The sequence below is a fragment of the Leishmania major genome, chromosome 28, assembly GCF_000002725.2.
Source record: "Leishmania major strain Friedlin complete genome, chromosome 28".
In the NCBI taxonomy this organism is placed as follows: domain Eukaryota; phylum Euglenozoa; class Kinetoplastea; order Trypanosomatida; family Trypanosomatidae; genus Leishmania; species Leishmania major.
This window is the reverse complement of record NC_007269.2, coordinates 797,204-823,813: the sequence shown is the minus strand read 5'-3', so window position 1 is coordinate 823,813 and position 26,610 is coordinate 797,204. Positions and strand designations below refer to the sequence as shown.

At 55.4% G+C, this 26,610-nt stretch overlaps 11 protein-coding genes across 11 annotated transcripts; all 11 read left to right on the top strand.

The window, feature by feature from the left end:
- Window positions 1–3,242: 3,242 nt before the first annotated feature.
- LMJF_28_2100 (putative glycerophosphoryl diester phosphodiesterase) lies at window positions 3,243–4,292 on the top strand (the record flags this gene model as incomplete). Its single annotated transcript, XM_001684441.1, has 1 exon — window positions 3,243–4,292. One exon carries the CDS (start codon window positions 3,243–3,245, stop codon window positions 4,290–4,292), a length of 1,050 nt encoding a protein of 349 aa, XP_001684493.1.
- A 286-nt stretch (window positions 4,293–4,578) lies between these two features.
- Window positions 4,579–5,007, top strand: LMJF_28_2095 (conserved hypothetical protein; the record flags this gene model as incomplete). The annotated part of the gene is made up of 1 exon (XM_001684440.1): window positions 4,579–5,007. One exon carries the CDS (start codon window positions 4,579–4,581, stop codon window positions 5,005–5,007), a length of 429 nt encoding a protein of 142 aa, XP_001684492.1.
- A 258-nt stretch (window positions 5,008–5,265) lies between these two features.
- Window positions 5,266–7,149, top strand: LMJF_28_2090 (conserved hypothetical protein; the record flags this gene model as incomplete). Its single annotated transcript, XM_001684439.1, has 1 exon — window positions 5,266–7,149. One exon carries the CDS (start codon window positions 5,266–5,268, stop codon window positions 7,147–7,149), a length of 1,884 nt encoding a protein of 627 aa, XP_001684491.1.
- Window positions 7,150–7,620: 471 nt separating this feature from the next.
- LMJF_28_2080 (putative mitochondrial DEAD box protein) lies at window positions 7,621–9,255 on the top strand (the record flags this gene model as incomplete). Its single annotated transcript, XM_001684438.1, has 1 exon — window positions 7,621–9,255. One exon carries the CDS (start codon window positions 7,621–7,623, stop codon window positions 9,253–9,255), a length of 1,635 nt encoding a protein of 544 aa, XP_001684490.1.
- A 1,616-nt stretch (window positions 9,256–10,871) lies between these two features.
- LMJF_28_2070 (conserved hypothetical protein) lies at window positions 10,872–12,032 on the top strand (the record flags this gene model as incomplete). Its single annotated transcript, XM_001684437.1, has 1 exon — window positions 10,872–12,032. The coding sequence occupies one exon, from the start codon at window positions 10,872–10,874 to the stop codon at window positions 12,030–12,032; it is 1,161 nt and encodes a 386-aa protein (XP_001684489.1).
- Window positions 12,033–12,882: 850 nt separating this feature from the next.
- Window positions 12,883–13,296, top strand: LMJF_28_2060 (DNA-directed RNA polymerase-like protein; the record flags this gene model as incomplete). Its single annotated transcript, XM_001684436.1, has 1 exon — window positions 12,883–13,296. One exon carries the CDS (start codon window positions 12,883–12,885, stop codon window positions 13,294–13,296), a length of 414 nt encoding a protein of 137 aa, XP_001684488.1.
- A 600-nt stretch (window positions 13,297–13,896) lies between these two features.
- Window positions 13,897–16,908, top strand: LMJF_28_2050 (hypothetical protein; the record flags this gene model as incomplete). Its single annotated transcript, XM_001684435.1, has 1 exon — window positions 13,897–16,908. The coding sequence occupies one exon, from the start codon at window positions 13,897–13,899 to the stop codon at window positions 16,906–16,908; it is 3,012 nt and encodes a 1,003-aa protein (XP_001684487.1).
- Window positions 16,909–17,641: 733 nt separating this feature from the next.
- Window positions 17,642–18,238, top strand: LMJF_28_2040 (conserved hypothetical protein; the record flags this gene model as incomplete). The annotated part of the gene is made up of 1 exon (XM_001684434.1): window positions 17,642–18,238. The coding sequence occupies one exon, from the start codon at window positions 17,642–17,644 to the stop codon at window positions 18,236–18,238; it is 597 nt and encodes a 198-aa protein (XP_001684486.1).
- Window positions 18,239–19,349: 1,111 nt separating this feature from the next.
- NB6M (putative NADH dehydrogenase subunit NB6M) lies at window positions 19,350–19,871 on the top strand (the record flags this gene model as incomplete). Its single annotated transcript, XM_001684433.1, has 1 exon — window positions 19,350–19,871. The coding sequence occupies one exon, from the start codon at window positions 19,350–19,352 to the stop codon at window positions 19,869–19,871; it is 522 nt and encodes a 173-aa protein (XP_001684485.1).
- A 1,014-nt stretch (window positions 19,872–20,885) lies between these two features.
- LMJF_28_2020 (conserved hypothetical protein) lies at window positions 20,886–22,619 on the top strand (the record flags this gene model as incomplete). Its single annotated transcript, XM_001684432.1, has 1 exon — window positions 20,886–22,619. The coding sequence occupies one exon, from the start codon at window positions 20,886–20,888 to the stop codon at window positions 22,617–22,619; it is 1,734 nt and encodes a 577-aa protein (XP_001684484.1).
- A 794-nt stretch (window positions 22,620–23,413) lies between these two features.
- Window positions 23,414–25,063, top strand: LMJF_28_2010 (conserved hypothetical protein; the record flags this gene model as incomplete). Its single annotated transcript, XM_001684431.1, has 1 exon — window positions 23,414–25,063. One exon carries the CDS (start codon window positions 23,414–23,416, stop codon window positions 25,061–25,063), a length of 1,650 nt encoding a protein of 549 aa, XP_001684483.1.
- Between the last annotated feature and the right edge of the window lie 1,547 nt (window positions 25,064–26,610).

Here is a 26,610-nt window from a genome sequence, read left to right as displayed (position 1 = left end):
CGCCGCCTCCCTTCGGCGGCCGCTGGTTCGGGCGTGCGCGCGTCTCTGGGGGCGCTTTCCTTCGCCCCCGCCCCCCTTTCCCGGGGCTTAGGGGGCCGGAAGGGGCTTTTAAAAGCGGCCCAAAGCCCCAACACGGGAAACAAACCCGGGCGGATACCAGAAAGCAGCCGCGACCCCCGGAAAAGACCACCAAAGCAAAAAGGGACCTTTTCGCCCTGCACAGCCCCAAAGACAGCGGCAGCCCGTCATTTTTTTCTCACTGGCTTTCCCGTGGGCGCCAATGTGGCCGGCGAGAGCAGCCCCATCCCCCACCCCTTTGCCACGCCCTTTTCTTTCCCACAAAAGAAGCCCGAGTTGAAGGAAAACTATATTAAGTAGTTGAGGGTGCCTTCCGTCAAACGGGGGGGGGGCCGGCACAAAGCCTCCTGGCACACATGCTGTCGTTTGACCCCCCCCGCGCACACACAATTTAGGTATTTGAATTTGCCTTATTCGGCACCACTTAGCGACCCCCAGACCAAAATTAGCTTTATAGACACCCCAATGAGAATTTTTCCGTAACCTATAATGTAAATGCCTCCCGAGACAAATGTTATATCAAACAGTTTTGCTCCCGCTAAAAACCCAATCTCCCGTCATAAGTTTGGAGCCCAGCGTGCGTCCGAAAACTGGCGGCCCCTCCCCAAGACGAGCCCCAGACCACCGCCACAAGCCCACCAACGGCAACCCCCCCCCCCTTCAACAGAATCCTTGCATTTTTCCTTCCAGAAATATTACCCTGACCTTCATTCCCCAGCAAAGTTTGATGAGTATTGCAAACTTTTCTTCGAACAAAATAAGGCGCTTACCTTTTACCAGCGGTGAGAACTCCACGCAGAAGTAGTGTCACAAACACCGTCAAAAAAAGCGTATTTCCCACTTTATGGCAAGCCGAATTTTATCTCTTCTAAAAAACAAGCATCCCCACAACATTTTTTTGTTTGCTTTCTCATCAAACACTGACTTTATGAACCCCACCTTTAAAAAGAAAAAAAAACAGGCCCGGAAAAAGGCGCTGAATGAAACAGCACGCATCAAGCAGCCACCCCACACACAAATTTTAGCCAAAATACACCTCACCCTACTAATTTATCGATGCCGACAAAAATTTTAACGAAACAAAACGTCATTGTGAAAAAGAAAGCATTCTGGCTTAGGTGAAACCAGCGCTGCCTCCCCCCTTCCCTTTTTTACCCTGACAAAAGATGGTAAGGAAATAAAAAGTGTCCACCATCCAACATTTTCACCCTCCTCCCCCCTACAGCGTATCCAGCGCCGCCCAAACTTATCAATACAAGAAGCTAATAAAGCTTAAAGTACAACTTATTCTGCCTGGAAGCCGAAACCTGTAGCGAAAAAATTCGAAGGCCGCCCAGCCACCCCTGGATTTCACTCCCCACAAGCATACTTGGCGTCGGGTGCCTTTGGCGCTCAAAACAAAACCGAGCCCCAACACCACTGCCAAGCACCCCTCTCATCACTGCGCCTTTGGGTCGCCATTAGCTTTTTATGACCTATCCAAAGTCCCTCGACTTTCCGTCTGCGCCAAACCAGAACAATAACTGGTGGTGGCAGGGTCAGGCGCGCATGACGTAGGGAGGTCAGAGCGATGTATCGCTGCCGATGTCCGCAGTGTCCGGTCCTGGAGGGCGTGGCTGTGGGGCGACCTGCGGGGCGGGGGTGGGTGCGGTTCGAGGCAGAAGCCATACACCAATGACTGGGTCTGGGCATGGCAGCACCTCGTGTGCCTACGGCTGCCTCACGCCGCGCGACGGGGCCTGTGACCGGCCGGGCAGAGGTGAGCTTGGCTTAGTGTTTTTTTTTTCAGGGGGGGGGGTATTTTTGAAAAAAGCTAATCTGGTTGCTTGTTGGGGCAAAAACGTGGTGGTTGTTGGGATTAAAGGCGTTTGCTGCCATCTGCGGTCGAGGCTTTTTTGTGGTTATGTGGGTGTCGCGTCAGGGTTGTTTTGATGGCTGTTTGCATAGTTAGTGGCCTTTTTTTGAATCCTTAACAATGAAAGTACAAAACACCAAAAGCAGTTTTTTTTTTTTGACAATCGTATGAAAAAGTCGTTGGTGCTAAAGCGGTGCATGTTTTGCTCGCTGTGAAAATGTTTTTGATAAAGACGGTGCTTGGGGACTTCGGGCGGTGTGAAACGGGAAAGTGCGAGTCTCCGCGTTAAAACTAGGTGGTTGATTTTTCAGAATACGGAGTAGCGTGATTTCTGGTGAGGTAACATGTGCTTGGTAGATGTTGGGGAATTTTTCAGAAGCAATGTTGGATGACTTTGTGGGCGTTGGATGATTAAGTGAAGATCAGTAGCTAGTGTGCATAAGCTGATTGTGCCACAAAGGTGCGAGAGGAAGAGAGTTAGTAAAAATGTAGTTTCCCGGCTATTTGTTTTTTATCTTGGGCTATGCAGGCCCCTTTTGACGGGGGCTCAAGTCACGCTGGCCGCGGGGGTTGGGGGGTGGCTGCGCGGGGAGGGGTGGTATTATCGGTGGGTTAGTTGCTGTTGAATCTCCGCATGGATGTATCCGGCGCCTATTTGTCACAGCTCTTTTCTCGTGAAGATAAATATCTATGAAAGGCAGCTGAGAGTGACCTTCTGGTTTGTGAATAGTTGGTTTGCTTGTCAGTTCTTGGAGAAGTGACGAGTTCTCTGTCTTGCTTGTTGGGCTACCCCCCCCCCTGCATTTCGATGGGGGGGGGCTGAAGAGGGGTCAGGCTGCTGCAGTTTTTCTGCTTCATGTCTTTATCTCGCTCACTTTTCATGTTCGTACCCTTGGGCCGGCGCAACACTGCAGTGGGGCCACCGATGTCTCCTGGGACACGATTTGGATGCGGGTAGCAGTGTGCTTTATTCACAGCTATGAGGGCTTCAGTGGTGATCTATAATGAATGTTTAGTTTTTCGTGAGTACCAAAAGAAGGTGCAGCTAATCACCGTGTGCTCGCCGATTAAAGCGTCGTCGAATGCGGCAAGGCGGCCTGGGAGCTGACCTTGCAAACGGAGAATTACCGCTTCTGGCATTATCCGTCAAGTCGTGATTGTCGGCGGTGCCTTTTTTTCTGCTGTTTCCGGACCTTTCATCTCAGTGGCGCACAGCATAGTGGCTTCCTACTCCTCCTCATTTTCGTGTTTTCGCATGTCTGCTTTCGTGTCGGCCTCTAGGAAAGAGCTGACACTCTAGTAGGCTCCCATGCGCTTGCTTTCAACCATTGCTCTGTCAGGTGGAGCCTATATTGCCTTCTGTATTTGCCTCCTCCAGATAGCAGTACGTAGCAAAAGGCGGAAATCACTCTTGAAAAAGAAGTTTTCCTACCCTATGACCAAGATTGCTCACCGCGGTGGTTCCCTCTTGGGCCCGGAAAACACAATATACACATTTATGCAGGCTGCCAAGGTTGGGCTTTGTGACATGATCGAGCTGGATGTCAGGGAATCGAAGGACGGGCAAATCGTCGTGTGCCATGACCGCACACTTGAGCGCACGTGCGGCCCAGAGTACGCGGGTGTGATGATTGCAGACTTGGTGGTCGGCAAGAATCCTTCCAAAACACTTCCTCAATGCAAGAGAACTATCGAGTTGGAGTTTGCCACTCGCGACACCAAGCAATACGAAGCGTCTGACAGCGTCCCCATTGATGACACCACCAGAATTTGCCTCTTGAGTGAAGTGCTCAAGAAGTTCCCTTCGATGCCGCTGCACATTGACATCAAGGATGAAAGCAAAGATTTTGTCGCTGCAGTTCTAGACCTGCTTGCCGCGCACGGACGTGAAAGCATCACTTTGGTGGGAAGCAGCCAACCGAAGAACCGACAGTTCATCAACGAGTACTTTGCGGAGAGGGAGCCTGAGATTCGGAAACGGTACCGAATTTTTGGGGGGCCTCACGATTTTTTCAAGACGTACCTCCTCTTTTACACGGGGCTACTGCCGTACTTCTCCGTGGACTATGATGTTTTCTCGATTCCGGTTTTTGCAAGCAGCATGAAGAACGATGCCGCAAGGAAGTATGGAAGAGTCGTCGCTGCTATGGGTGCATTTCTTTTCTCTTCACCGTTGCTCTGGAGGTACCTCCAGAGCCGAGGCGTCGCTGTGATCGGGTGGAACCTCAACGACGAGGTTGACATTTTGCAAGGGAATCAGTGGCCCCTAAATGGTCTGATGTCTGACGACCCCATCAAACTCTGTCAGCTAATCGATGCGAACAAGAGAGTGGCCCGGTTGAACGCGCTAGCTGGTTAGTTTTTCTCTTTTCCAAGTTGATAGCGTTTGGACCTTAAACACCACTTCAATCCCACAATATTTACGGGAAGGCCGAAAGCGCATGGCGAAGCAGTTGTGCACAGAAAACACGAAAAGGGCTGCCCCTGGAGTGATAGACACCTATGCCGCTCTTAGAGGCACTTGCAGTTTTGAGTTTTTCATGCTTCTCAGCTGGCTCAAACGCTCTCGAAGTCCTTGAGGTAAACGCTTTACCCGCCTCCTTCCTTTTTGCTTGACTCTCAGCTTTACATACGAAGCAATCAACATGACTCGCCGCCGGTCTACAATCATTGTCGCGTCGGGGGGCATATTCGGGTGCGCCTTGCTTGTCTTTATGGATGGAGCTGTGATGGCAAGCAAGGCCAAGCTCCCCTACAACTTTCTCATGTGGCTACCCACACTGGTTGCGCTGCTTGGTACCTTTGTTTTGTCGCTTGTGAAGCCCGTGTATATCCTGGGCGCAGACAGTGACTTTGACGACGACGATGACAGTATTAAAAAGGCTAAAAGCATGTTCTTTCTGGGAGCACTTCTTCTCTTCACGTCCATCTGCTTTTCCATCTGGAAGACGGTTGATCCTTACGGAAGCAAAGGAGTTGCCTGGCCAGGGGCGGCGCTGTTGGTACACTCGTTGCTTTTAATGCTTATGAACTGTGCTTTGTTTATCGCGCGTGCGCAGTATGATGAGGATTGAAGATAAAAAAGAAAACTACTACCGGTGCCGGTTTGGCTCATGAGCCGTGCTTCTTCTCAATCAGCATAAGCGGAAAGCCTTGGGCACAGTGTTTTGAATGCGTTGTGAAGTAGCTCCTCTTCGCTGATCGTTGTAAGCAAACCCCGATCGCTTCGGTATCCCCATACTTTTCATCGCTTCCATTATATGTATCTTGACACATGCTGTTTTTGCCAATAACCTGGATCGTATAGAGCGAGGTCAAAGGGCAGGCCGACAATGAACTCACTACAAGGATCTAGCCAGGTATCACCTGAGCATTTGAAATCGATGAAGTCTGCGATTCACTCGTTCCTACAGGAGACTGGTGTTTACGACTCTATACGCGACATCGTCGATACGTATGTCTCAGAGCACGGCGATGAGGCCGTCTCCAGCGAAAACCCAAGCGCCATCATGCGAATTGTGAAAGAAAAAGGGATATTGCAGGAGCTTGTTAGCCAAATTCAGTCTCGTCCTACTGTAGGCGCGGTACCTTCCATCACCGTACCGAGTGATGGCCGGCACTACCTTCTTGTTCGAGTGAATGGCGGACGCGCTTTTGTAGACAACCTTGACCTAGCCCCCTCGACTGCGAGCAAGCGTTCTGTCGTCTTCGCTGCTCATTTTGGTAACCAGAGGTTCTGCTCTGCAGTAAAGGCTTGCTCTGCCGAACCAAGGTTTGATGAAGAGTTCCTCTTTGAAGTGGACGCCACTGGTTTCGGGTTCGGCGAGGCAGATCTTATCGAAGTCTCAACCCCTTTTCACATTGCCGTCCTGCGAGAAGATTCACAGCTCAACGTCGCTGAGCTATTGGGGGAGAACATCATCGAATGGAGAAAGGTCCTAAAAAGTGGCTACCTAGGGCTCACGGTAGAACTCTGTGGCAGAAACGCTGGGGTACCAGCAGGTATTGTAGATCTACAGCTCGAGTTGGTGTCGAAAAAGCGCATTCGGTACAAAGAGGAGGATATTGTGTCGCGTGTCGAGCAGCAGCGTGTTGCCGTCACCAACTCTGACCGCGAGTTCCTCGTGTACTCTCGGCGATGGTGGTCAGAGTATCAGGGTTTACGCCCCACACACAAAGATCGCAAGGTACGACTATTCGCATCCACGTCAACTGGAAGGATGGTGCCGCTGACCCACTTCATTTCGCCAATACAAGCAGAGTGCGGCCTCGACTCACCGCAGGATGCAGCGCGTTTTGTCTCGCTGCTGCGCGTCACTGCCGAGGGCACCGGCTCCATAGGTGCGTTGAGCCTTGAAGAAAGTAACTGGCTATCGCCTTTTATTTTTCTTTCGCAGAGGCAAGGCTACCACTGCAACCACGCTGCCCTTCTTTGCTCTCTCTTACTGGGGTTTGGCATCGATGCTTACTGCGGTCTTGGGTCTTGCCACAACGGTGAAGTCGGCGTTTTTGTTGTCTCCAGGTCTACCGATGCGCGTGGCTCAGCCAAGATCACGGTGTGGAACCCCACATCAGGTGAGCGGTCTTCGCCGAGTGAGCAGGCTACATTCGCTACCGTTGACTGCATGTTCAACAACAAATCTTTTTTCGCCAATTGCCAAGCCTCGAACAACATAGCTACCACATCGTTTGAGTGCTACAATGAAGAACTCTGGAAGCCACTGAACGTGCTGAAACTAAGAATGGTGCCAAGGTACCCTCCTGCACCACTTTTGTTTGAAGCTGTCGTTGCGTCGTCGATCGAGCGCTCACTGGAGATTCAGCTGAGGGCGTCGATTTCGATGTACCGCGACTCCTTTGGTGTGATGACGACGTATGACGACACAGTTTCGTACGTGCTGTCGCAGGCGTTGCTACTGTACGAACGCCAGCAGAGTGAGGGCGGTGCCCAGAGTTTTGCCCTCTTTCAAGAATCTGTGAAGGGCACCCTAGGGGTGGGGAAAACGTTCAAGGCTATCCCGTTGAACGTTTCGTACCTCGACGCCGGCAGCGTTATGGACGTTGTGCGCGCTGCTTCGGTGGGACGAGAGATTTTGGATACGGTGGTGGACAGCGCCAAATTTGGAGTGCGCGCCAAGGTATTCTGCTTTCCAGAACGTGTCTTCTCTGTTTGGGTGATGATTGCGGTAAACTACAGTGCAGCTAACGTTTCATAGCTGACTTTTTGTATTGCCTGTATCGCTTTGTGCATTGTTTCGTCGTGAATCTCTGCATATCTGTTTACTGACTGACTGATAGACTGCGTACCATGGCTTTGTATACATTTCTCAAAGGACAGCACAAAGACACAACATGTAGCTCGAGGCCATCGGCACACATCGCTCCAGAGAGCGATCTCGCCCTCAGCAACGCCAAGGCAGATCAGCGTTACGCTCTCCTAGCCGACCCTGCATGTCTTTTGGGGTGCTGCAGTTCTACCTGTAGCAATGTTGTGGCGCCCCGCAGGCTTTCTACTAACAATGCGACGTGCTCTTTGATTTAACGTCCATGTCATCTCTCAAAATTTTCTCACCACACTGTGTACCTCCGATATTAGAATGCTTCCATTTTTGCCTCAAATCGCTGTTTCGTACCTTCGCACCCCCCGTAACTGTGATCTCCGGTGCTGTTAAGAGTTAGTTGTGCAGATGCGGCGTTTTGCAAGTGCCTTGTTTGGCAGGTGGGGTGCCGCACAGTGCGGGGTGGTGCCTTTTCGGGCTCGCCCGACTCTTTTGCCCATGATGAGCAGGGTGCGCTGCTTCTCTGTGATTAGTGCTGCTTACGAGGGATTGGCCCCCGCAACGAGCTCGAATATCGGCGACCCGCATGCGCCACCGAAGACAAGGGCGTCTGCAGTGTCAACAGAGCACGATGTCTCTATCACGGACGGCAATGGTGATCGTGTCGACGTCACCCCGCTAAACTCATTTGAAGAGTTGCGCGATGCACCGCGATGGCTGGCGGAGGGGTTGAAGACGCTCAAGTACCCTTCCACGACTGACATTCAGAAGTTCACAATACCTTTGCTGGCCAACGGCCACGATGTTATCGGACTTGCACCAACAGGCTCGGGAAAGACGGTGGCGTTCGCGGTTCCAGCCCTGGCGGGGCTCAAGCCCAACCCCGATGGGACGCCGTCTGTTCTGGTTCTAGCTCCCACGCGGGAGTTGGTGCAACAAACCACCAAGGTGTTTCAGAACCTTGGATGTGGGCAGGTGCGCGTCTGCGAGGCCTACGGTGGTGCCCCGCGCGATCTACAGGCCCGCCATCTTCGCAACGGCTGCGACGCTCTCGTTGCCTGTCCAGGACGACTCAAGGACTTTCTCGACGGCGGCGACGTGTCCATCCGTAATCTGTCGTTTCTGGTCTTTGACGAAGCAGATCGCCTTCTCGACATGGGGTTCCAGGTTCACTTGGATGAGATTATGGCCTACCTCGACTCAGCCTCACATCCGCAGACGATGATGTGGTCGGCGACGTGGCCAGAGTCGGTGCAAGCGATGGCGCGCAAATATCTATCCGACGATCGTGTTTTGATTCGAGCCGGTACGGCCGGCGCGGGGCTTCAAGTGAATGAGCGCATCAAGCAAGAGCTTATCTTCTGCCGAACCTTCACAGAGCGCATTGAGAAGCTTGGGTCGTTGGTCGAGGATGGGACAATCGACGACAACAAGGACAAGCTCATCATCTTTGTGGAGCGCCAGGCGGATACGGAAAACACAGCCAGGGCTTTCAGCCACCGGCTAGGAATCGATACACGCTACGTAGGGACAATTCACGGCGGTCTGTCGCAGCGGCAGCGGGACAGGGTCATGAGCATGTTCAAGAGCAACCACATTCGCCTTCTCGTCGCGACCGATGTTGCTTCTCGAGGCCTAGACATTCCTGATGTAACGTGCGTGGTGAACTTTCAGGCTCCAAAAACCATTGACAGCTACTGCCATCGCATTGGCCGCACCGGCCGCGCCGGTCGCACCGGCACGGCTTACACATTTCTTGGCGAAGAGGACGGTGGCCTCGCAACAGAACTCGTCAACTACTTGACTCGTTGTCATGTTACTGCCCCAAAGGAGTTGACGCAGCTCGCCGAGAGCTACCAGCATCGGATGCAGCAGCAGAGGCAGCGCTTCAGGCGTGTCGATCGAGGAGGTTTCTCCAGAAGTGAGAACAGCAGTGGGTTCGGCCGCCGCCGCAGCGATCGAGGCGGTTCACGCGAGTTCATGCCTCGCAGGCCCGACTCGCGCAAGCGCGATGACGATCTTCCGTCCACGTTGGACTGGTGAGCACACGCAAGAGGATAGAGGATGGCGTGAATTTACCTGATCAGTTTTACGCAGTGCTCCGGGGCAAATCGCTACCCTTTCGTACTTGGAAGCCCATCTAATACATGACCTGTGGATCCCCCGCTATCAAGGTTTTCCACCCGGTTCGTTGTCCTTTAGAGCTCCGCGGTGCTTCGATTCCTTTATTGTTGGCCTCCTGAGGAGTTTCTTCATCCTCCCTGTTTTTCATACATGTTTTTTTTTCTTTGCTTCTTTCCTTCGCTCTGTCTCCCTGATAACGGGGGACACCTCATCGTGGTATCAGGGTCCAGTACCCACTCTCTCTGTGGGGAAGCCAAGCAGCCCCTACTCCTGCCACTGCACAACCACCTCTGGTGGTGACAGGGTCAGGCGCGCATGACGTAGGGAGGTCAGAGCGATGTATCACTGCCGATGTCCGCAGTGTCCGGTCCTGGAGGGCGTGGCTGTGGGGCGACCTGCGGGGCGGGGGTGGGTACGGTTCGAGGCAGAAGCCATGCACCGATGACCGGGTCTGGGCATGGCAGCACCTCGTGTGCCTACGGCTGCCTCGCGCCGCGCGACGGGGCCTGTGACCGGCCGGGCAGAGATGAGCTTAGCTCTTGTGTGGCAGAGAGATGGGGACGACAAAGAAGTTCAGTCTCCTGTTCTCGTGTCTCAGGCTCCATGTACCTTGAGTGGAGTGTGCGGTTCGTAGATAGCATGACGGCGTGCGCTTGTTTGAACAGAGGAGCAAAACTGTCTGTATGGGACGAGCACATGCTGTTTTTGTCAAGCCATGCACCATGCGCTGCAAGCATATCTTCTCAGAAGTATTTTTCGCGGCTTTCGCTATGGGTGGTGGTGGAGCAGCACCTGGGTCCTTCTCGGACGTAGTAGGAGGTGTATGAGAAGCAAAAGGATACGTGCACTCCTCCACCGCGATTCGGCGACACTGCTTACTCTGAAAATCAAGGCAGGCGCGTTATGTTGTGTTTTTCTGGGGTCGGCGAGCAGCTTTTCCCCCTTTTCTTCACTTGCAGCCGATCTGCTTAACCTGTTAAAGACGTAAAATCCGAGCAAAAAATAAGCAAGTGAACTGCAGACGAAATATACGTGTATGAGCAGCAGTGATGCCTCTCCCCATCTTCGAAACGGTGGCAGATGCGCACACTTAGCGCAGTTTATCAAATCCGTTCCTTTTTTTGGGAGCTTCCGCTTTCTATAGTCTAGCGGAGGGGCACGTGCGAGTTGGACATCGAGCGTTCTGTCGTCTCATGGTTTTACCTACTCGTTTCGACCGCGTCACGGTGACTCGCTTTTACTTGGAAAGAGTTCGGGCTCCTGCACAAGTTGCTTCTCACGAGCCGGATCCGCTCATCGTCATCGCCAGCTCCTCTTCCTCCTCTCTCATGTGTGCCTCGCTGCATCGCATCCCGTGCGCGGCTTTCTCTCCTTCCTACCTCTTTGTTATTCCGCGAGAGGGTTAGTGGCTGAAAAAGTGCGTAGTGCAAAGCACTTCAGCCGCATGAGCTGTCCATCCCGGCACAAATTCGCACAGATCACACGAAGCTCAAGGCTTGCCTGGCATTCTCTCTCTAATCGACAACAGACAACCCATGGCTCAGATTATTGGAACCTCGCCGGAGGACCTGCGGCGGGCTGCTGATGCCCTGGTGCAAGGCAAACTGGTCGCCATCCCAACCGAGACCGTCTACGGATTAGGCGGTAATGCGCTGATCGGAAGTGCTGTCAAGAGCATTTACGCCGTGAAGGGGCGGCCACCTACCGACCCACTCATTTGTCACGTGTACACCTTGGACGGCGCGTGTAGGTTGTGGGATCAGAAGTGGGATGAGGGGGCGGTGGAGCTGGCGTGCACAATCGGGGCGGCTCTGTGGCCAGGACCGTTGACGATCGTCTGCAAAGCAAACCCGACCCTTCCGGATTGCGTTACAGGCGGTTCTGGCTACGTGGGGGCTCGCATCCCTAACAATCCGGTAGCGCTGAAACTGCTAGAGATGGTTGATGCTCCTGTAGCTGCTCCAAGCGCGAACACCTTTGGGCATGTAAGCCCTACGACTGCGCAGCACGTTTACGACGACTTAGCTGCTCGAGACCCGGAGCTACTGATCATTGACGGCGGACAAAGCGCTATCGGCATCGAGTCGACTGTAGCCAAGGTTGAATCGAAAGACTTGGTAGTGGTGCTGCGCAGGGGGTGTATTACCGTGAGCATGATTCACCGCGCCATTGCAGGCAGGTACCCGCAGACGCGTGTCGAAATTCGAGACACGCGCATCATGTGTGACCCAGCGAAGGCGCTGATGGTAAGCCCTGGCCAGCTTCTTACTCACTACTCCCCACACGTGCCGTCGTCCCTCCTCACACCCGGTAGCCTGGGAGCGTTGACGGCATCCGCGGATGTGCCTGTCTATGTTCACCGCGGCAAAGACGTTGTGCCTCTTTGCGAGACCATTGTCCTTGATTTCAACGGATACTTATCGCGATTCAAAGACGCCTGCCTCTCCTACCACGACATGAGCCCTGACGGCAATCCCGAAGAGGGGTGCTACGCCGTCTTTGATGCGTTGCGCGCGACCGAGACAGTTAAGGGGGCGAAGGGTCTTGTATTTCCGCTCATCTCAGAGTGGCCACACGCCAAGGCAAAAGCAGATTTGCTGGCCGCGATGGAGGACCGACTATTTCGTGCAGCATCGGGCGTGACGGCCGTCCTGATCAATGAGGCCGCACCTGCTTCGGCGCGACACACCGACTAAAGGGCCGTAGAGTATGAGGGGAGAGCAGCGACTTGCTGCAACTTCAGTTTGCGTACCAAACGAAAGGGAGAGGGAAGCGGGTGCCGTAGCTCCTAATTCGCCAACTAATCACTAACGGAAGGAGCACATAGGTTTCACATTACTGCTGAATTCAGCGTTTAGTGGATGCAATAACCCTTTCCTTTTCTCTCAATTTGACCCCTCTCTTCTCGGGTGTCGCTCTGCTGCCTTCGCTATGATCGGCTACTATTACAGTCCCCTCCCCTCCCCTACTCCAACAACAAAAAAGGGATAAGCAGCTCTTTTTGCTTCTCTTACTACCTCAAGTGCAAGGGAGAACTAAATCTTCTGCATAGTTTGAGAGACAACCTCCGCGCGTCGGACGGCGTTTATTGCCGTGAATCGCAACTTGCCACCTCTCTCGCTTTTCTTTTTGTGCTGGCAGCGACGCTTTTACTGGTGCAGAGGAGAGAGAGGGATGGATGGCATGGGGGAGTCTTTTGTGGCGCACATACAAACACACATGCACCCGCACTCGCCAATCCAAACCACCGTCCCCGATGGCACCATATCGTTTCACTGAGCCTTCGGCGATCTTTGTCTGCGATCATTTTCCACTCTTCTGTACAACACACCCTTTTGCTGAAGTTGACTTGGCGACGACTCGAACCTCAAGCTCGGATAGCAAGCTTGAAGGGTTGCCGCTTTTCCTCTCTCTCTCTCTCTCTCTCGCTCGCTCTCTCGCTCTTGCATCCCCCAGCCTCCTTCTGTGAGGCTCTCGAAGCGACGAGTGACCGACGTTGAAGTTTCTCAACACCCACATTAACGTACCGAGTCAGAGAGAGGTATCATGGCGTCTTTTCACCCTCGAGATGCTTTCATTCTCCACCAGGAGCACATTCAGCGCATGAACGAGGGCGATGAGGTGGACACCTCGGAGGAGCAGAAGGTTCAAATTGATCTGCAGCGTATCACTGATAACGAGTCCACTGCTGTGGTAGCGTTCTCTCACGAGGATCACACCCTAGGAAACCCCCTGCGGCACGTTCTTATGCAGAACGCCGCCGTGACGAGCGCCGGCTACGCGATCCCCCATCCTCTGGAGCCGAAGATGCTCTTGCATGTGCAGGCTTCCGACTACGCTGTAGAGGCCGTGGCCAAGGGCCTAGAGCGTCTTGCGGAAATCTGTGACGACACAATCAGTAGCTTCGACAATTGTATGGTAGAGCAACATCGCATGGCTGCTGCTGCGCAGCCAGAGTAGAGCCCGTGTTGTGCTCTGGCAAACAACAGCTTTAGCGTTGGGCGACGGACAAAGGCTACCAGGTGCAAGTGGTCTGCCTCTTTTGCTTTCCCCCGCTGTTCCGTCCCCCAAGAGCCGTTTGAAGCAGCAGACGATGCCGTTTGGGTGTTTCTTCCCGCCTAACTCACCTCCACAGTCCGCTTAAGATGGTACACGGTAATCGACTTGTTTTCGTATGTCTCGCCTGTCAACAAACCTAGAAGAACCAGGCTACCCAGCGTCAGTCCAGGCTGCATTTCACGAGCGCATTCCAAGAGGGGAGGAATGTCTCTTCGCCGCCAGATGTGTGGCAGTGCACAGGGTTAGTGCAAGCCTGTAGAGCCGCTGGCGCTGCGATGACCACTCTGCAGATCGACCTCTGTGCCCCCCTTGATCACTCCTGTAAGCACACGAGAGATGCAGCTTTCAGTCCGGGGGTCCGTTAGCGGGAAGGCTGAATGGTGCACTGCGAACTCTTTTCACTTCATACTATCTCCCTCTTTGCTTATATGCTTGCTCTTTTATTCCTTTTGGTGAGTAGGAGGGGCTGGCGCTGATCTAGGTATCAAGAGTGATGCATGGATGAGTTCGAAGGTCCGGAGGTGTGTGGGCGATGGCGCCACACTATCCGCCTGCATACTTGCAGCATTGGAAGAGCGCGGTGATGACGAGGTGATGTTCGCACTCCTCCGGCACCGCCACTGCGACTCCTCAAAGGCGGCTCGACTAGAAGGCAGTAGCGGTGCCGTCGATGGCAGCGGGGCGGCCATCACTGCAGAGCGCGTGACCAAACGAGCATGGTGTGCGCTAGTGGAGCTGCTGAAGCGGCGGATCATCACCTCCTCGCACGATCGGCGTTCGTTACCACTTGCCGGGGGGGTACGCGGCACGCCGGGTGATGAGCGTGGTGCGGAGGACGAGTGTGATGTTGGAGTTTACAGTCAAGAGACCTTCTACGCATGCTTGGTGGAAAGCGTCTGCCTGTGCATGGGCTGGACGTTTTGCCTGTTTCGCCCAGATGATCCACCCTTGCGACTGCAGCGGCTGGAACAGCGTCGGAGGCCGCGCTGCAAGCTGCGTTCAGAAGATGTCTCGTCGTTGCTGCACGAGGCACTCTCGGCAGAAGAGAACAGCGGTTGCAATAGAAAACTCCAGATGGTGGAGGTGGGCACCGCGGCACCGACGCGGCTGCCGGTGGTGCATGTAGACGACAGCCGCGTCGCCTACTACATGTACACCTCCGGCTCAACAGGGGACCCAAAGTGTGTGGTAGCCTCGCGGGGCAATCTGCGAGCATACCTGCAGCGCTTCATTCTCGATAAGGATGGCCTCGCCGTGGGTGATGCACGCTGTCGCTTCTTTTGCCTCTCGTCCCCGTTCTTTGATCCGTCTATCGGTGACATGCTCGTGGGGCTCTGCACGCCTCACAGCGTTTTCTACACATGCACTCAGGAGGACCTCCTCAACGGCCAGGCTGCGCCGCTACTGGCCTGCGTGCAACCGACTCACGTGGTGAGCACTCCAGTGGTTTGGTCTTCTCTCACCACCGCTGGCCGTCTGCTGTCGGTGCTCCCTTCCTCGACTGCTCCAATGAAGGTGTTTCTCGGCGGCGAACGCATGTCTCAGGCGCTGATCACCACCTGGGCTGACAGGGCAGAGCTGTACAACATCTATGGCGTGACTGAGGCCACCATATACCAGTCGGTATGGCGCATTTTTCCAGGCACAAGGGCAGAGCACGTGAAGTGCGGCCCCGGCGTGGGCACACGGGTCCGTATTCAAAGGCTGGATGCTGCATCCGACGTGCTTCTCGGCAACAGCGACGCTTTTGCATTGGAAGAAGGCTTGCTCCAGGAGCTTGGTGAGTCTGCAGGCGACGACTACGGGGAAGTTGTCCTTTACGGAGATCAAGTGTGCTGCGGATACGCGGAGGATAGCACGTTGTCACCGTTCGGCTGCGACGCCGCCACTGGCAAGCGTTTCTTTCGTACAGGGGATATTGGGCGACTTGTTTCGACAGGTGAGGGAGGTCCACCGGATCTGGAGCTGCGTGGTCGTCGGGACTGGGAGATGAAGTTGAACGGTCAACGCGTGGCTTTGGAGGAGGTGGAGGGCACCGTTCAGCGGGCGCTAGCTGGTCTTTTTTCTCAGTGCGCCTGCTTTCGCGTGCAATCCGCGTCAGACACACCAGCCATTGGTGCGGCGGTCGTGCTAACAGACGTTGTCGATGGGGGACTCTTGAGCGATCACAGGGAGGGCGTGGCTGCCGCGTTGCAGGAACTGCTTGCGTTGCACCTGCCCTCCTTCATGGTGCCGCGTCGCTGGCTGCTGTTCGCCAACGGAGCTTCCTTGCCGCAGACGCCGACGGGCAAGGTGAGCCGCACCCAGCTTGCCATCGATGCTGTCCAAGAGCAACAAGAAGAACTTGATGCTCAGCTCAATGAAAAACATGACGACTGCAGCAGAGAGGAGGATGAGCTCTACAGAGTAGTGCAGTCTGTGTGGCAAGGGATGCTGGGCGTGCCGGTCCGCTGTGACACTCACTACCTTCACGCCGGGGGTGACTCGCTTGGTGCTCTAAAGCTCAGCCGCGCCGTGTATCTCGGGCTCCACGCCGGCTCCGATGTCGGGATCGACGAGCATGGTAGGCTGCCTCCTCCTTTCCAGCCCTGCGTGTTGCTCCAGCACCCCCGCTTCGGCGACTATGTGCAGGCTCTGCGCGAAGCGTGGGCAGAAGCTCCTCTTAATGGTGTGTCGAAGCCGGAGAACGGCGAGACAGTAACGGCGTTGCCGCTCCGTTTGCAACCTCTGCAAGTTCTCATCCCTGCAGAGGCAGCTGCTGATTCCCTTTTCCGTGAAGTGGTTGCCGTGCAGTGCGCCGGGATTGCTGACCGCCTTCTTCATCATGGCCTCGCCGATGTCAACGGACACAACCGTCGAGAACACCGCTGTACCACTCCCCTGCATGTGGCTGTTGCGAGTTGCTGCTCGCTGGAGCAGGAATTGGCGACATTGCGTGTCGTGGAGGTGCTGCTGCAGCACGGTGCCAAGCTTACCGCGGTGACGCCGGATGGCGTGACTGCTGCCCATTTGGCGGCAAGCAAGTCCGCCGCTATTCTTCGGCGCCTGCTAGAGCACGATCAGGCTGTGGTTCATTGCCGTGACGCCCGTCAGCAGTCACTGTTGCACTTCGCGGCACGTAGCGGCAACGCTGAGACGGCACGTCTTCTTCACCAATACGGCCTGAAAATCGACACGAGAGACAAGTGGCAGCGGACGCCAGCGCACTGGGCCGTTTTGAATGGGCACGCAGCGGTGCTGGAGGAGATGGCGTTGTACTGCACCTCTTCCGCAACCACTATCTCCGCCGCAGCGGCCTCAAAGGCTCCAGAGCCGAACGGCATGGGCGCGAAGCGGAGACGCTGCCCAGGCAACGAGACGGCTCGTTTTACGCGACTGGCGCGCAAAAAGACGTACCTGGAGTACGAGACTCTTCACGAGATAGCGAGGCGTCTGCACCCGACGGACGATCGCATTAAGCGACTGTGCGATATTCTGGCGCCCTCAGTGGGCGAAGCTTCTGTGACAGAATAGCAAAAGGGTTTGCACGTACACAGCAGGCGAAAAAAGGAAACTCACTCAGCAAGTCAAGGGGCCACAGGTGAAAGCTCACTCAACGAGCAGTCCGATGCGAATGAGAGGGGTGGGCTCTCCCTCTTCCTTCCCTTCTTGTGCTGGAGGAGTCGGAGCGCGCGATGTTAGCTGTCTCTTCGTCGTCCGTGAGCAATGAGCATTCTCTTAGACAACCCACCAATGAAGTACTGTATCTTTCTCTTGTGTCACCTTCACACCCTTTTCTTTGTTTTGCATCTCTCACGCTTTTTTTTTTCGCCGTGAACAACATAACGTCTGCTTGAGTGCCTGCTGCTGCTGCTGCCGGCTACAGTCATACCCTCCACTTTCAACGGAAGGACACTCAAGAGAGGCGAAGGAGAGGAACTCGCAGCCACGCTGCATCCAAGGGTAGAGGCTTGCTCCTAGGTAGGTACATACACGCACGCGCACACACATATAAACACCTAAAAAAGCAAGGGACAACACTCTCTTTCGCCCGTGTATAGAGCATAGAGGCCGCCATCGGGCGAAGGAACGCTGCAGTTCTCTCTTCCTTTTTCGTTCAGCCTCCAGCCCCAGTCCCAGGGCAACTGGGCTTCAATGGGATTGTGTGGAGCTCACGAGTGCTTCATCCAGCTCTCATCTCCACAGAAAGCGTACTCAAGATCTTAATCTGTTCTCAGAATCCTCTGTGCACGCCCGGCTCAACCAAATGCTCGCAGAACCCAAGTCGTCTGTGATACGCGGGGATCGTAAGTGCATCACGTCCAAATTCACCGATGGAAGCGAGCTTGTCGACGAGTACGACGTGGTGACAGATTCCCTGCTGCTGAGGAAGCGCCGTACCCGCAATGCCCTTGGCGGCTTTTCTGAGTGGTCTATAGAGGTTGGCACGGAGGCGCCATCGCGCAACCTGGATCGGGCCTTGATTGCCGAGTCAAGCGGGAGTCCGGTGGTGGTGCGACAGGACACAAAGGAGAGCTACGTGGTGCGAATCCGCAATCTCCCGTACCCGAAAGACGTGTTCTCCGTCGCGGTCGAACGCGAAGATGGGGACAGCGTCGGCAAGATTGTAGTGCGCACGTCAAACAGGAAGTACTTCAAGAGGCTTGCCATCCCTGACCTGGAGCGCGCCCACATTCCGTTGGAGAGCGCGCACCTTTCCTACGATGTGCAGCATCAGACACTTATCATTCAGTACAAGAAGCCGCTGTCTGTGCTGGCCGCCGAGGCTGCAGCGCGGAAGGAGCGGGCATCAATGCCCTCGAAGCGCGCCGATGACAGCGGCCCGGACTGCAAGCAGCAGTAAGGACGCACGTCTTCGACCTTTCCCATTACTCTTTCTTTGCTCTACCCGCTGTTTCCTTAGGCGGGAAAAGACCCAGTAATGAAGTGAGGGGCGGTGTGTGTATGTGTGTGTGTGTGTGTGTGTGGCTCTTTGTGTGTGACGGTGGGAGAGCCAAAGGACAGGGGAGAGAGGATTAGGCCAAGGGCCTGCTGTCTGCATCTCGAGCTCCTCGTTGTTTCGTGCACTGAAGAGACTAGTCGATGTATGTAAAACTGTGGTGCACTGCATCGTGTGCATGTCGCAGCCGTACTCTTTGGCTGGTGTGTGACGCTGCAGCGCTTTCAGTCCTCGCGCGATTGAGGCAGAGAAGGAGGTGGGGTGAGCGGGAAGAGGTGCCTTTCTCCCTCTTCCATTCACTAGTGTGTCTTTTCGAGCCCGCTGCAACACCTCGGCTACACACACTCACACATACACACACATTACGTAAGCACGAACACAGCACAACACAACAAGGACCTATGGAGTGCTACTTGTGCGCGCCTCTTCTCTTTAGGCTTGTGTACGTCTTCCGCCGCGCACGCGAGGAACAACAGCTACCCGAGCAGCTGAATGCCTCTGCTGTCTGCTTTCGAAATTATTGCCTTGTTTCATGCTTCGTTCAGGTCGCGCTCGTAGCTGCATGAATGCTGCCGCACTTCCGAGTCGCTCCTCTCTTTGATTCGTCGCCTTTGGGTTTGCACGTTTTGGTCGTCAATGAACTGCTTCCGCGCTCTCTCTATCTCTTTTCCCCCTCTACCGCACCCTACTCACACACGCTAACACATTCGGCAAAAGCCCCCCTCCGACTTTCATAATTCCTGCAGTAGCCGTGCAACTCGATTATCGGCAGGGCTGCAGTCACTGCTCCTATACACCACCTTCTCGTAGAAGCTCTCAGGCAAGGGGGAGAGCCTAGTATAGACGACCAGACTGCCCTAGTAGTAGCAGCAGCGGCGAGCTAGACAGCCTCACCACACAAACACACACCCCGTCATCATCCATCATAGGAACAGGATCTTTTTCTCTTTCGTTGTGCGCACCTCGTGTGGGCGCAGATTAGCGGCTTACTATACATCTCTGTTACTTCTTCATCATGCTGAGCAGTACAGCTCGCCGGTTGGTGCGTGACCCCGTTCCGACGGACACAAAGGCGTTTTACACGTGGTTTAGCGGTCAGGCCTACCGTCAGGAGCGCGTGATTCCTGGCGGGTACCCCGCTGTTCGTGTGTACCCAGTGTATGGTAAGCGCTGGTTCACGGGCCGCACCGTGATTGCCATCGTCGCTGGCATCTCCATCTTTGGCGCGTGGGTGCGTCCAGAGCGTGAGCGCTACAACATGGAGATGATGATTGAGTTTGCGGAACGCCAAGCCGCACATCTCCCATACCAGACAGCCGAGGTGAACCTGCGCTGCTTCATTACAGGCTACAAGCGCTACCGCTACGAGAAGGAGAACCTCATTGACAAGGGCTACGTTGGCCTCACGTCGGAGTTCCGAAAGTTCTTTTACCACAACGACGTGTGGCGCCCGCCGCTGCACGACGTCCTCATGCACCCTTACGTGAAGTACGGCGGCCCGATGGGTAGCTACAACTGGTCTGTCGGCTACTTCTAAGCGCCTGCGCGTCAGCGGCGCAAATGTAGCACGTGCGTGAGAGGGGTCCTGTCTGCTGCTTCGCGTCCCGTCACGCGCGTTCAGCCCGACGTTTTGCTTTTTCCCAGCTCGCCTTGTCGTTGGTCTTTGTCGTGCTTCTTTCTTCTCCGTGCACTGTGTGTATGTGGCTGCAAAGGGTACGCGAAAAAAATAGGGAGCGCCACACACACACACACACACACACACACACACACACACACAAACGTATACACTCCTCTCCCCGCTTCCTCAGACGTACGCCTTTTCGTTTCTCTTGCAGCAGGTGTGTACCCCCCCCCTGTGTGGGGCACTAAAGGGTAAGCAGGTGAAGGGCATGCTGTTTCTCTGCACGTTGCTTTAATGGAACACGCGATGGGGGGGGAACAGACAATCGAAGAGACACAGCTGTTTCGACAGCAGACCTTAACAGGGGCGCTGCGTTCTTGTGTGCGTATGTTCTTAGAAGAGATGCTGAACCTTCTCTCTCTGGTCGTATGCTCTTGTCGTGGCCTTTGACAGATCTCTCCGGCTGCCCCGACTTCTCTCTTTGACTGGAGAAGAGGTGGGGACAAAGGAACGGCCCCAGATTTGTGGTTTCTGCTGACTCGCCTCGCTTAGATTTTTGTTGCTGCGGGCAAACATCACTTGCGCTTCTTTTTCCTCACTCTGCACATCATTTGCTCCCGCCTCCGCATTCTTCGTGCGCGCGCCATCGAAACGCCGTGCTTCTGCTCTTTCTTCGGTGACTGGTCAGCAGCTGATATTGCCGTCGTGTTATCGGTGCCGTTGCGTCGCGGACATCTCTGGTTCTCGTGCTGCCAAGGACGATCGTCGCAGGCTCTTCCATCGATTAAGAAGACGAGCGTGAATCCCATACAAAATTCATCTCGGCACCACCGCTTTGTTTTCCTTTTCGTAGCGCGGACCAGTCGGCTCCGCTGTCGCGTGCCATGCAGCACTGGCTCATTGCGACTGTGCACCTTTTGAGCAAGGCCAATGGCATCGTCGTCGCCTCAAGTCAAGATGGACAGCGCTATCCGCGCTACTGATGAGTATGCTGCCGCCTTCGACCTTGAAGTGTGGAAGGCGCAGCAGCAGCTCCGATACCAGGCACAGCTGCGCCAGGCGAAGGAGCGGCTGGAACGCCGCCTGCACAAGGAGGCACGAGAGTCGGAAAAGAAAAAGATGGCGGAGCTGGAGCGGCTTCGCCAAGAGTTAGAGACAATGGGGCACCGCCTACAGGTGGCCAGTGAGACATTGGAAAAGCGCACCGCTCAACTGGATGCTCGCGAGGCTGCTTTCAATGTGAAGCGAGTGAAAGTGGCAGAGCAGCATGAGGCGTACGTCGCCCGCGCTGAGGAGCAGGCGCGCCGCACACGTGAGGAGGCTCAGCTTGCCCAATCCAGCCTTCAAGCAAGATTGCAAGAGAAGGACCGCATGATTTTGCAGCTGCAGGAGCGAGTGAGCTCGGCACAGCAAGAGTACGATCTGCTCCGGCGACGCGCGGCGCGTTACCTGTCTGAGCAGAACGACACAGAAGGTCAGCGACTTCGGGAGCAAGAGTGCGCGCTGAGCCTTTCGCAGACACAGCTGGCGGAGACGCAGCGCCAGCTGCGAGAGAAAAGCGCGGATGTGGCTCGCCTGGCAGAGTCGCAGGCGAGCTTAGAACAGCAGCTGCACGAGCTCAAGCGGCAGCTCGCAATCGTCACGCGCAAATACCATCGTCTTCGAGAAGAGTGCCAGGCGCGCGAGTGGGAGCGTCTGCGCAAGGAACAAGGGGCTCTGAGCCCAACGAGGCGAAGACAGTCCCTACATGCGCATCGGCTACAGCAGCCGCAGCAGCCGTTGAGTGCACCTTTTGTGCCAAGTGGTTTTATCAACGGTGATGCATCTACCACAGCGGGGAACATAGCCAGCGGCGTCGCAGAGCGAGATGACTTTTACGCAATGTTGACAGAGCTGAGGCAGGAGGTGGCGGCTGGGCTAGCGGCGGTCAACCGAACCTCGCGGCCAGGACCCCTTCCCTTCACAATTGTCGAGAGACCTCCAGGGACTCTTCACTCGACCGCCCGCGACACCAGCTGCCACTCCCACGCTTCCCCGCAGACACGCACGTGCACCACTTCCATCACCGCTGGGGAGAGCGCTGGCGATCCTACAACAGGTGTCCCTTCCCGTCAGGACACCACACTAGAGACGTCCTCTGTCTCTGGGGTTTCGCGCATTTTACAGAGGAAGTCGCCACCGCATGCGCACCGGAGGCCGCAAGTGGGTGATTCAGGCGCTGAGACAAGCGTGGTGGTAGACATGGGGGACACTTCTATCGACAGCGCCTATCCTCCAATTGACTTGCCGCCGTGGACGACATCCATGATTGCGGATGAGGAGGACGGCGTTGCCTCACTGCCGTCCGTGCGCGCCAGCACCCTTCCCCCACTCGCCCCGGCGCAGCGCGGCCTCGAGGAGGCGTCGCCCGACACTGCTTCACCACACATCTCACCAACGCCAGAGGAGTTTGTACTAGCCAGGAGTGCACCTCTGGATGACACGTCGAGCGCCGCGAAGTCGGCAGCGGCACGGCGTGACATGGAGACTTTTCTGCAACAGCTGAAAATGAATCGTGAGAAGCTCTTGGAGACCGGCGTGTACTCGGAGGATGATCAGGTGGTGAAGGAGATGGGGGAGAAGATACGCATGTACGAGCACTACTTGGCCCAGCAGCGGCAGTGATAGCTTGGAAGCATGAAACTGGTAGTGCGGAAGGCATTGAAGATCAGCGGTCTGTTAGGCGCTGCCAGGCCACCCTCAGCCCAAGAAGTCTACAGGTGCTCTGCTGAAGGAGGCGGCTTTTCATCTTTGTGTCACTACTCCCCCCCCTCCACACACACACACACACACACCTCATGTTGTGGTTCTCTTTTTTTTTGGCATCACGTAAGTGCACGTGGTGCTGCCTGCAGTGCCCGCCCCATTCCCGCTGAACCCGTTAGACAAGACACTTAGAAGAAGCTTAGATCAGATGAGGTAACGCCAGGGAGGGAGAGCATTCCCGCGTTCTGCGTACTCGAGCTTGTGGCTTTGTGCGGCGACTCCATTTCATCTGCTCTTTTCTGCCGTGGACCAAGACAGGAGAAGAGGATGTCCGAGCACAGGGGTGGTGGTGGTGGTGGCGAGACAAGACGCGCGTGCGACGCCAGGGATCTCTACAGAACAGCAGCTCTGCCACTGCAGCTTCAGAAGGCTCGTCAGCCGACGTCGCTGCAGGCACTTGTGCAGTAGCGTCCGGTGTCGCGACGCTTATGCTCGCGCCACCCCTCTGGCAACCATTCCTTTCGCGTGTGAAGAATCACCTTTTCTTCGGCTTTCATCCTTTTTCTGCCTTGCTGTCTGTGTTCGCTTGTAGAGAGAGAGTGCGTGGGCGCTACCGCCACTGCACGCATACACCCGCTTCTTCTCACGCCTACACACATTTTCGCCACCACAGTCGGAGCTTCCTTGCCTCTCCTCACACATACGCAGCACTCATGCACTCGAGAATTCCACTCTCGATCGTCTTCTCTGCGGAGGGGAGGCGACACATCATCCCGCACCGCACCTTTCGCGTCGCGGCTCAGGCGGCAGATGGAAGCGCTGGTGCGAGCACCTACACCGACGCTGCGGAGGAGGGTATCGCCTTCTTCCGGTACTTGGACTCCAATGACACGCGTATGCCGTCGCATCCGCACCTCAGGGCCTACGCCCATCCGGCGGAGGAGTACGAGACGTACGTCGGGGAGGAGGTTTGGAACGATGCCGATGAGGGACCCACAAGCGCATCGGGACAGCCACCGGTGCCCGACACAGGGAAGGCCCAGGGCGGAAGCTCCCCTTGCTGCGCCACATCGGAGGATGCCGTGCCGGTGCCGAGCTTCCGCAGCGTGGTGGAATGGGTGAACAGCGTGTTTGAAGAGGAGGAGTGGGCCTCCGACGGCGTTGTGTTGTGCGGCCGCTACGTTGTGGCGGATGACGGAGCGTGGGTGGTACCCTCTCGCTCCCCTGCGCTCTACACCACACGCGAAGTGTTCTTGCTGATGCGCAACTCAAGCAAGTTCCTTCACGACGTGCACGCGCAGGTGATAGATGTGAGGGCCGCGGCACAGAAAGGCGCACACGGCGGTTCTTTGACATTCGAGTTCACGCTTGCCAAGTCTCTTGCCGGATCTGGTGCGAGCGAGATGCGGGCTATTCTTCCTTACCCGCTGCACTTCAGCCCGCAGACGCGCACCTGGGCAGTTGAGGACACTGCCGCATCCTTGTCCTTTACCGGAATTGGCCAGCGTGTGACCGACGTGTGCTTTCCTTCGCTGATGGCGTGGACGGAGGCAGAGCATGATGACAATTTTCGCTTCATGCAGCGGCGAATCGAGCAGGCTGCGCTGCTGGAGCGTACCTGTGCCGCGGACCCGGGATTCATCTCCCGCCTTGTGGGAGCCTTTGATAAGAGAAGGCACCGTGGGTCCGCCACGGATGAGGTTGCGGGGCATCAGCATTCTCATCCGAGCCTGGCGCTTCTTCTTACGTTGGACTTGCTCTTTGAGAGCCCCTCGCTTCCGATTTATGTGCTGAGCGCGAAGGCGCGTTTGTTTGAGGTAGCTCCTCGAACTTCGGCGACGTGGACAGCGATCAACGATGCCTCACAGTGGCATCTGTGGACTCCGCTACTCGTCGACGCGGACGCCACAGGCGCAGACGGTGCTTCCGATGGCGCTGCCGCTGCTGACGCGGCTTGCAGAGGCGACGGCAACACCCAGGCCACGCCTTCGCGAGAGAACGAAGACTCGGAGGGGGCAGAAGAGGAAGAGGATGTGGCCACTGGTTCTCTCGGCTTTTTCTGCATGTTCAGAGACATTGACCACTGGAATCAGTACGTGAGTGCAATGGTAGCGCGTCTCCAGCAGAGCCGCGCCGGTGCCATGGGCCCCGACGACTCGAACAAGCCCTCTCGCGGTGTCCAGCACTACTGTGTGGTTGCATCCGAAAGTGCGGACCTGGTCGCCTGCGCGGATACGCTGACAAAGCGTGGTCTTCCGCTGGAGCTGATGCATCCGGAGTTGCTGGAGAGGAGCGAAGAAGCAGCTGGCTTTTTGAAAATGCTCAGTGACGGCTTGCTCAAGCGACCTGGTGGGGACAACTGAGAGAGCAACACGAAAGCGAGACGAGCAAACAGTGAAGAGGGTGTTTCGCGCGGCCGCGATATTCGTTTTGCGCTCGCCTGAAACTCTTCTGCGGGGCACCGGAACTGGTGTGCGTGTGTGTGTGTGTGCTGCTCCCATCTCCCTGTGGCTCTTTCGTTTTTTTTTTTTGAGAAGCGCGTCATCCGTGCGAGCGGATTCTCTTTCCTTTCCCTCTTACAGTGAGACCGAAACAAAAAACAATGCCCCCGCACAAGTGAGAGAATTCGTCAATGCTGCTCTGTGCGTGTATGCGTGTGTGTGTCCGCATATGTCTTCGGGCTTTGCATACACGTGTGAGGCGTGCAACCCTCACAGTCACAGGCTCCGCATACCGGCAATGTACTACTACTAATGATAAAAGAAGCGAACAGCGAAACGACTTAAAGGATAGGGGCTGAAAAGAACACACGCGCGTCCTCGGCACATAAGCACACGCATGCACACATACATACACAGTTGTACAACTCAACGTGATGGCGATAGGAAAATCTGCTGTTGTCAGCAAGGATTCGGATTTCGCTCCTCGCATGCACGCACCCTCACGCTGCTGCAGCAAACAAGAAAAAAAGAAGGAAAGTGAATTTTGTTGTCTTCACGGTGAGGATGACCTTTCTATGCTTCTCAGCAATGACGCGAAAGAGAGGCAGCGTCATCATCATGAGTGAGATCGCTGGGATAAACCGGCGGACGAGGGGGAGAGGCAAAGAGTGCGGCAGCACAGCGCGCGCGGCGAACCCGGAATGCTTCTTTCTTTCGCTCTCTTCGCCCTCCGTAAAGGAACGGCGCTGCTCATGTGCACTACTGATGCTGCGTCCACACGGGGTGTCGAGCAAATACACACACACACACGAGTCTCTCTCTCTCTCTCGACCTTATCCATATCCCGCCCCCCTTTCTCTCGTTCTCTCTCAACGCTTGATGACATCCACCATCTGATCGTAGGGGGGTGTAGGTCCACACGCTTCTGCAATATCAAATACATTCACAGCACACAAACGGAGGAAGAAAAAGAGAGCAAGCAAACACGCTGGGGTGTGTTCGTGGTGCATAGACCCCGCCTGGCAACCACCATCACAGACCCTTACGCAAGGAAAGCACTTTTTCTGTCTGTCGTGTCGAGGGGGGAGGGGGCCTAACAATACACCTTTGCCCCTTTATATCTCACTCCACTTGCTTGCTTGCCCGTTTTGTTTGGTTTCTCTTCGACCTTATTTTGCCGCGCCTCCTCGCTTATTTTTTTTTTTTGCGCGCGTGTATCTCTGCAGTGTTTGAGGAGCTCTTATACTGACGGCTTCCTACGTTGTTTTGCTCTCGTGGTCTTTCAAGGTGAGCGACTTCGCACAGGTACACCACTCAGCATCAGCGAGACGGTGTGTGTGTGCGTGTGTGTGTGTGTGTGTGTGTGTGTGTCCTGCGAAAAAGGCACGCTCGTATCGCACGGGTATCGAGGTCAAGCTCGCACACGCCCGAACGCAGTGTTCGACATACACATACGCGATCGAGGGCAG